The 9,433-nt window shown below is 44.6% G+C and overlaps 1 protein-coding gene across 1 annotated transcript; it reads right to left on the bottom strand.

Moving 5' to 3' along the window:
* Positions 1 to 782: 782 nt before the first annotated feature.
* meox1 (mesenchyme homeobox 1) lies at positions 783 to 9,160 on the bottom strand. The gene is made up of 3 exons (XM_070990346.1): positions 8,325 to 9,160; positions 3,824 to 3,996; positions 783 to 1,224 (listed from the first exon to the last, which is right to left on the bottom strand). The coding sequence occupies exons 1-3, from the start codon at positions 8,824 to 8,826 to the stop codon at positions 1,102 to 1,104; spliced, it is 798 nt and encodes a 265-aa protein (XP_070846447.1). The 5' UTR covers positions 8,827 to 9,160; the 3' UTR covers positions 783 to 1,101.
* Positions 9,161 to 9,433: the final 273 nt, after the last annotated feature.

Here is a 9,433-nt window from a genome sequence, read left to right on the forward strand (position 1 = left end):
GTATGTAGACTCACAACAACCTGTTTACACAAATCAATCTTGTCCTCTCCTGTTGTCTTTTTTATGGGAATTTCTGATGATGTCACCATTCTTAATCACACATACACACCTCTGATTGGTTGGTTGTTTTTCCAAACAAGGGAAACAGCCATCAACGAGCACTACAGCAGACCTGACGTGAGATATGGGCGGCATATCTGTGGAAACAGGCGGAAATACTTCTGCATGCTTAAGGGGATATGCAAGTACACACACACACACACACACACACACGATTTATTACCTTTGATGTTAACTGCCAACATCAAAAGTAAATGCGAGCAAACTTCACCTCAGTTATCACTGTGTTCTCAAGTCTTAGCACTTGTCAAGTCTGACCAGAAGATCCACACGTGATACAACCATCAGCCAAGAATACAGATCGACCGACTGTCCAATCATAACTCAATTGTTGCGGTTGGAAGAAATTATCGAGATATTTTCCCCATTTTGCAGCAGATGATTTATTCTATTTGCAGAAACAGGCAACATCTGTGTTTTATCAATAACATTCAACATGTATAAAAAAAAGAATAGTAGAAAAATGCTTGACAGAAAAAAAAAACAATATTCTAGGAAAAAGAAACTGACAAATGAAAAAAAAAAACCCATCTGATTCGGAGGCACTTATGGCTTGGCAACACTTGTGCAGTCTGAGTTTTCCCAGGTGGTTGTAGTCAAGCGTCAAAGGCCATGATTACAACACTGGAACCAAAGGGGATGCACTCAAACACAATCACATCACCGTCTGATCTGTCATCACCGGCCTTAAAGCTGCTGTCTGGACGCCGTCACTGATCTACAATGACCTACGAGTATCACCTAATATTCAAACAGAGGCAGCCTCTCGAGCACAGAATTTATCAATGGTGGATCAAAATGCAGTTCATTATGGACATAAATCAACTATTTACAACAGCAAAGGAGATGCTCAGTGATTTCTTCCAGAGTCTGCAGCTTTCCAACGAGATGAGCGAAGGCTGCGTCGGCGTCCGGCTGACCCCAGCCCCTCGCAGTCACCGGGTTATCTGCATCTCCTTCTCATAACGTCGACCCCGTCGTTCATTCGGAGCTGGGCGAGGCCGCGGAGTCCATGTCGTCGTTTTCCAGGTCGTTGGGCGAGGACGACTGTCCTCCCTTCACCCTCTTCCACTTCATCCTCCTGTTCTGAAACCACACTTTGACCTGTTGCACAGACATGAAGGAGATGTGACATTAGAATATGCATCAATGCCGGTAAAGCTAAATGAAAAGTGCGAAGGTTTTATGCAATGTCATCAGCGTACATGGAGAAAAAAATTGTCTCTCTTGGTGTTTTCCCCTAATAATCTAAGATGAATGTGGATTAATTGATTAGTGGATTGACTATCTATCTGCAGCTATTCTGATAATCTCTTAATTTAAATTATAAGCAAAAAATGACAAAAACCCACTTATTCTCACCTGTCAAATATGAGTATTTGCTGGTTTTTTATGATGGTAAATGAAATATCTTTGGGTTTGGGTAAGATAAAACTCACATTTTGAAGACATCACTTTGGATTCTGAGAAATTCTGACATTTTATGGACTAAACCATTAAACAATTTATTGACAAAATAAAGAACCAATAAATGACAAATAATAATTAGTTGCAGCCTTGTTAGTATAAAACAATGAATACTGCAAATGAAGCCTCAGCCTGAGGAGTTAAAAGAATAAATATCAATGCTAGATAACGCTCACAGGTTCCGTGCAGAATGTATTTCAAGCCGAATCTGAGCTTGTAACACGATCACTGCGGCTTTTCACTGTTTTGCCATTTTTAGCAAAATTTACAACATGGTCAGCAGAGAAATAGACAAATAATCCACCACAAATCTCCCAGTGCAGTGTATAAACTGGCTCGGTTTGCGTTGGCCTTGCACGGAGCATGAATTGTGAGTACAAAGCGCCCGATTCTGGCTCTAAAATCTCTGCAAATGCAGGCGGAGAGTATCGTATAGACTGCAGGTCAACAGAGTCAGCTGTCAGGATGTCAGCCTACACAGGATGTACTTGCGCTGTGGATCGTGCTCATCTGTGCCACTGCACTGAAATGAGAATGATATCATGCTGCAACTGTCCGGCCAGGAATAGCAGCGAAAACATACACTTCCTGAGAGTCCGCAGGATTACAAATTGGAAAAAATGAGGCAGGATAACAACTGAGGGGTGAGCAGACTGACAACATTCACTCCTCTGCAACACCTGGACAAGACCAAATACATTCAATTTGGTGTTTGAGCCATATTTCAAATATTACTGTGAATTAATTAGCTGTCAGGCTGCTTGTCTCCAGCTCCTGACTCTCCCTTTAACAAAGGGTCACTAAAGTGTGGTTTATTTAAAAAAAAAAAAAAGGCTGTAATTCTCTAAAACAGCAGTAAATAATGCAATATTTGCAATATTTTCTGGATTCACACACATTTGTTGCTGTAGGGAGCATCGCAGCAGCAGGAGTGCGTATGTGGCACTGAGTCAAAATAAACATGCTGGTAATGACGGCACATGTCAGCCAGAGTAACAGTGTGGACAACAATGGAGACACAGAGGACAAGGACACAACAGGCTGTGGATACGCAGGTTGTTTGTTTGATGAATGTTTGTTGGTTTTGGTCTTTTGAAGGGATTTAGCTGTTTTAAGCTAAAATGAGCCAGCTGGATTATGTCAAAATGAAATTACACTGAGCTCCGAGAGTCATAAGAAAGATCATGTGAAGTGTTAAAGTGAATTCACGCCCTTGTTTCTCAGGTCAGGGAAGCTCTGGGTGACCTCTGCACATCCCACCAAGCATTCCCGCCTGATTCAGATGAATCCCTTCCCACATCCTGGAGCCTCTCCTTCTCCGACTCTTTCTGCTCATCGTGACTGATTGTGAGAACGGCAGAGCGCCAAAGCATGTAGGATGAGCTGGAAAAAGCCGGCGAGCTGCAGTGGGAGCTCTGAGTGAAGATGGAACCTGGCTGTGCGAGTGTGTCCGTCTGCGAAAGCGTGTGTGTTCCAGAGGTCTGGGAAACAGATTTGGGAGCAGACGGCAGTATGTGTGGTCACTATGGCACCGTGGCCTCATTAGGAGGAGCTGGGACACCGGGCCTGACAGGCAGACGGGGTTTTATCCAGCAGCATTGACACATGCTCGCCCGATTTCATCAAGTCTGGAGCTGCCGCCCACTCATTAAAGCTGCAAGACATCCTGCTTGAACCACAGGACGAGACGCGTTGTGGAAAAAACCATTCATTAGAATTCAGATGCAACTATGTGTGCATCATGATCACAGAGCGGAAAGAGAGATATTTACAAGACTTCATACTTCAAATGTGTTCAGATTACCGAGTTGAAGGATTTGTTGTATTTATTTTGTCACATTTTTATATTTTATGTCCCCAGAGATCAACGTGTTCGAGTTATTAAGGTGCTATTTTTCTACTTTTTGGTAAAATGATCATTTGCGGCTGGAAAAGTGTGACAGTATGAATGGAATAAAGTCACTGTTAGACTATCTTTCTGCACTCCAGACAAAAACACAGTATTTCATTTTACATTTCTTTTGGTATTTTAAACCTTTCTACCATGTTTGTATTTTTGGGGGATGATTGATTTTACATAATTCAGTCACATTTTCACATGAACTCTGCAGAAATAAGACTGAAAATCTCTTTTATATTTAAGATATTTGAATGAAGTTAATATGGAGTGATGGGAATAGAATTATTGTGTTTCCTGGCCGGCTGGGGGTCACATGTGGGGGAAAGGCCGGCGTACCTGTCTCTCTGTGAGGTCCAGGTTGACGGCAATCTCGTAGCGGCGGAGCCTGGTCAGGTAGTTGTGGTGGGTGAACTCGGCTTCCAGCTCTCTCAGCTGCTCCTTGGTGAACGCTGTGCGCTCCTTCCGGGCCTTGCAGCTGGAGTCCACCTTAAAACTGGACTCCTGGATATCTGGAGAGGAGCAGAGAGGTGTTTTGTGCATATTCTTTGCATTATTTTACAGGTAATTTTCTCATCACATTTGTTTTAATAGGGTGCAGATAGATGATATCTTTCATTCTAGTCAACAGTTCCTCCTCTATTCTCTCTATAGGAGGGTCTTACGTGGTGATTCCACCACTTGACCCCTTCTATTTTCTTTTTATTCACAGCTAATCTGATTTGAATTAGCTCTGCAGTCATTTGTGACCAGCCTGCTTGACTATTAAACAGACCTCAAGGACCATGAAACCACAACTCCAAAGACTCTTTAGTGGGAGGCCCCCCATATAGTAAACACCCAAACCAGCACTTTAAAAAGAGACCACCCTGACCTGAGCCCATGAGCCCTGTTCACCTGCAGCGTGTGTGCAGTGAGCACGCACGCACATTTCTGCTCGTGTGCATGTTTTATTTTGACCTGCCTGTTTGTGAAAGCACACTGAAGCACAAATGAGTGCATCTGAGCACTGATTCACGGTGTGTGTGAGAGCACATCAGCACAGGGCAGGGGCCACCAAACCAGCCACAGAGGGACTGAGTTAGGAGAGGAATGCAGCGGAACATCGTTAAAGCCTCTAACAAAAGAACAAAGGTGCGGATGTGTCCAGGTCTGAGCGCTACGTGGGAGAGTGTGTCAGGAGGTTTCCCTCCGGAGCGCTCACATTAACTCATCTCTACATGACAGCAAATGCGTCAGGAAAACAGCCTGAGATATCTCTATGAACGAGGCGGTCAGCTGCGAGGGCTCACCGCTAAACTACACCGACCATCAGGTTCACCATTACTGCGAAAGTGCGAGCAAACACAGCGTCATCATCCAAGCTCTCATGAGGTGAGAGCTGTGCAGTTCATTGTTAAGATTTATAGATTTCCCTGCTTTCATATTTCTGAGGAAACAGTCGATTATAGACCTCATTTAGAAGAGCAAATATAGATGAAAGCTAGTTGATCTGACTTTCAGTAAAACGCCTCCTGGGCATTAACGGGAAAGGCTTTGGGTAATAATTGTGCATTGGTAGCGACACTAGCAGCTGATGTAATCTCCAGAAAACGGCTCTAATTTGTCAGAGTGAGAAGTTTTGCTCGGTGTTTGCCAGAGCAGCAGGCCAGAATGTGAAATGGACTGCGGTACCTGTGCCAGATGTGACTGGGCAGACCAGGACATGTGTGTGCGCGTGCTGGTGTACATGTGTGGCTTGTGCATACCTGCTTATGTGTGTGTCGGAGTGCCTTTGTGTCACGCCAAAAAACCTTCTTTTTGTTGAAGTGTGGTTAATGGCGCGCTGGCCTGAGTGTGCCGGCACTGCCTGGCCTTGTCAGCTCTGGTCTGGAACTGTGTCAAGCAGGTTTAGTTAGACTGAACACCTGGCGGGGCACAAACCAGTTCTCACTAAACAGGCCCCCAATAAATATCCAGCACAGCCAGAGACCGTAAACTTGCAGGGAGAAGGCTTCTGCACCCAGCAGGCTCCCAAAGACAAACAGCATTTGGTGCTGTTTTTTGGTGGATGGTGCACAAGCAGTTTGTCTTCATCGGGACTGAATTAAAGCTGCTTTAAATTAGCGGTCGTTTCAGAGCAAACGCCGCGTGCAGGAATTACACGACTGATCGCATAACGTGTTAAAGTGGAGCCAGGATTTCACAGCGAGTCAGGATGTTTTACACTTTATTAAAGATCAACCATATTTATCATTTGTAAGCAAAAATCAGAGAATAACTGGTTACACTAATAACACCTGGTAGTGCATTTGTGAGCAGATATCAGGATATTTTTATATAGATGAGTAATGTGTGTCTGACAACATAAACTGTTTTCAACACATTTATCAAGATTTCTAAACCCACATGTGAACGAGTTACACAGCTGTTACTATGCATTCAATAATTATTTACAGTTATAAATGTTTCACAAGGACTTATAAATAGTGGTAAGTACGTTAAAAAGTATGCAGCAAAATTATCTGAATTTGAAAAAGTCCTTACATTTGCTTTATTAATTATCGTGTTATAAAGAATTTGTTCATTCTGCTAATAAACATTAAAGTATTTTAATTATTTGATTCTATAATGAACTTTTTTCTTGCGCTTTTTCTTCAATTTCCAAGAAATTACAGACACTTCACTGTAATAATAACAACGCTTAAAGGAGCTCATTTGCTGTAATAGAGAGTTTATGGAACGGAGAATCCAGGACTGTTACACTCTGTACTCTGTTATTGACAGATTTATTGGTCAAACGTTGGATTAGAGTCAATATCAGATACCAGTTGGAGTTTATGGTTTTGGAAACATCAGTTCTCGCGCACCACATTTCCATATCTGTAAAAACACAGACACAATCAGACTGTGCAGCAGCTCCGTCTGTAATGTGAATGCCTCCAGGACATTTTCCTAACGCTGCATACGCTCCTCCAGCAGAGAGTCGATACGGGCCTGAATGGCTCTTTTCTGAAACCAAGGACTGATGTAGTGGTCAGACATGTTGCATGCACTCAGTGGGAGATTGTGTTACGGCTTAACGACAGGAAAATGTCAATGGATAAGAATGTAAAAAGTGGGCTCACAGGCAAAGTGATTTTACCAGACGTGGTCTGGCATGTTTTCAGTGTAGTGGCTGGAGGTTACAATAAGGTAAGGGGGGGGGGGGGGGCGCTCATACTCCCCCACCAGCCTCTTTAATTAAGCTGCTGCTGACATCGGTCGTAGTTTTTCCAAATAATTATTTGTGCTCGTATGTTTGTTCAATTTGGACAAACACATAATCACGAAGCGGCTGAAGTCCAGTCAGATGATGATATCTGAGGTGTTGCTGTATGATGGAGCAAACTCCACCCATCTGCTTCAAAGTGGATTATAGTAAACATCAACAAAAAACATTTATAAAATCCACGAAAAAATTCCCTGAAGCCTTTAGAGTTTCATTAGATGCTATAAGGAATTAAAAACTGGAAATGTGCAGTATTGATCGTAAAGCTCTTCTTTATTTCTTGGGTGCAGTTGGTCGAAGGCCAGCCTCGTTGCATAAATCATCCCCTTGTGAGGGAAACACAGTAAACAGGATTTTCACAGACGAAACGTGAACGTCCAGATGTGCTGGACGTGGTTTTTATTCTCATTCTGCCAGGACACGTTTCTGCACATTTTACACCTTTAGCCTCACTTTAAATAGAAAAACTTCCTTTAGTCTGCAGCTCTCTGCTAATGTTAACTTCTAGGAATTAGCTCGTCATGGATATCGGTTACTTTTGCTTCCTATTAGCATGAGTAAAATATGATCCAGGGAATAAACTGCACTGTAATCCAAAAGCATACAAGGATACTATTTCAATGCTCACAGCACAACCCTGAGCGTATATAAGGATGTGTGAGGGCACTGCTGGAAATAGTAATATGAATATTGTCATCAGATTTTGACTCACTTGACGAAGCAGCTTAAAAACTCACAAATAAAGACTGAAAAGTATTTTTATGATTCCCTTTTTTAGGTGAATAAGTTCTAAAATGAACAATAACTTGCAAAAACTACAGCAATGCAAATTCATTCATTTCACTAATTCACTTTGGGGCTCATAAATCTCTAATGAATTATAGTAAATGCAGCCACAAGCACCTGTGACGCCTTGAACCTCTGATGTCATTTTCTACCACCGTCGTCACCGCGGTCACTCTCTTGTAAAACAATACATTTCCAACGGATACAGCAGCGCAATCAAACGTTCACGTCCCATTAATCATTTCAGCCTTTTGAAAGGCCTTGAACAATAAGAGGATACAACTGCTACTTAAAGTATGTGTCTCGAACACAAAAGTCTTGTCACCTACTCACCTCTCGCATAACAATCTGCTTAGAGTGTTGTTTTAAGACCTTCTTGGTGAGGAAAGAGGATTTGTGTCAGTGCCAGCTGTGGCACAGAGCACGGAGGAAGCGTTTGCTGAACTTTAACTTTGTATTTTTTACACCTGTGTGCAGATGTTTGGCCAAAAATGAAAAGCTAAAAATGAAGAATGGTGATCAGTTTTACCTTCCCTGCCTGGTCCAGAGCTGTGCTGCTTCCCTGGCACATCTCCATGTTTCCTCCACATCTTTTCTTTTTATTTCCACCACCAAATACACCAGTGTGCAGTAGAAAAAGAGGAATGCTCACTATCTTTTTTTTAATGCTCCCAAATGTGCTTTTCATCACTGCATGTTTCCCCTATCAAACCCTCCTGTGGTGGCTTTTTGGATGCTCTTTCTTTCCCTATAAACCTACACACCCCAGCTGACTCCCACCTATCCCAGCGCGCCCTGGCTCACCTGTGACATCTCTCTTCCTCTTAGTGGAGCTCTTCTTGTCCGAGTCAGCCGACGCCACGCTCTGCGGTGAGTACTCTCCCTCCAGGCACCCGGGCACAGCCCCCGGCAGCCTGTCTCCCCCTACACTGTCCAGGTCAGGCCCTCCACCTCCACCGCCGCCTACGACTACAGGCGCGACGACGGGCGGGCAGGCCTCGGGCGCTCTCACTCGTGTCTCACAGGGGTTGAACTGCCAGTCAGCTCTCTGGTAGCCCCCCTGGCTGTCTTGGTACAGTCTGTCGTCTCGGGGGTAGGCTGCATGCGGCGCAGTCGGCACCAGGCAGGAGCTGGTGAAGTCTGTGTAGGCCAGGAACTCGGGCTTCTGGTGCAGGGAGAAAGGGGCCTGCTGGTAGGCTGACTGCAGATTGGCTCCCGGGACCCCTGAGTGAGGGTTCCTCATGCAACCCCAGATTGGGCTGCTGGGGTGGGCGCTCCGCATGCAGCTGCTGGCTGGCTGATCCATGGTGATGCAATAACACTGCACACAATCTTGATTAGCGTCTTATTACGAGTCTTTTCCTTGCAGAGGAGCTGAAGCACCCCCCTCCAGACAGTCAGTAAGGACTGGAAATCTGTGTCTTTGTCAGTCTTGGGAAAAATCCACCTCAGCTGACTAAATGCACATCATGGTCTTGGTGCATCCACCTCAGGAATACTCACTTCTGTCAGAGGCTGTTGACTCTTCCACAGCCCAGGACGCGTGAGGATAGACGCCTTCCTGTGACAGCGTGTTTCCCCCTCTCTCTGGGAGCCCGTGTGACGTCCTTTGGAGCCTCTGGTCCTGACACACTCTCACACACTTTCCCTCTGCCGTGCTCTCACACACTCTCTCTCCCTGACTGATCTGACTGGCTTGTGGCTCGGCGGGAGTGCTGCATCCGCAACTGCATGACTCCCCTTCTCGGGCTGGCTGTTTTCACAACTCTTCTAAGGCATTCTTGACAAGTGAGCCCTCCTCCTTTTTAAACGTATAGGTGGGAAAGAGTGGCAAGTTTATGGAGTGTAACGTGAGATTGCAGAGGAGGAGCCCTGCCGGCCACATGTTGGTAGTACCCTCCAACCAACCCTGC

The sequence above is a fragment of the Chaetodon trifascialis genome, chromosome 21 (assembly GCF_039877785.1).
Source record: "Chaetodon trifascialis isolate fChaTrf1 chromosome 21, fChaTrf1.hap1, whole genome shotgun sequence".
Lineage (NCBI taxonomy): Eukaryota > Metazoa > Chordata > Actinopteri > Chaetodontiformes > Chaetodontidae > Chaetodon > Chaetodon trifascialis.

Bases quoted from the DNA above. Each gene is read 5' to 3' on its own strand.
- meox1 (XM_070990346.1), bottom strand. From the start codon at position 8,826: ATGGATCAGCCAGCCAGCAGCTGCATGCGGAGCGCCCACCCCAGCAGC. The intron at 3,997-8,324 runs GTGAGCCAGGGC...GCTCCTCTCCAG, and splicing joins GAGGAAGAGAGATGTCACAG to ATATCCAGGAGTCCAGTTTT. The intron at 1,225-3,823 runs GTACGCCGGCCT...TCTGTGCAACAG, and splicing joins TGGACCTCACAGAGAGACAG to GTCAAAGTGTGGTTTCAGAA.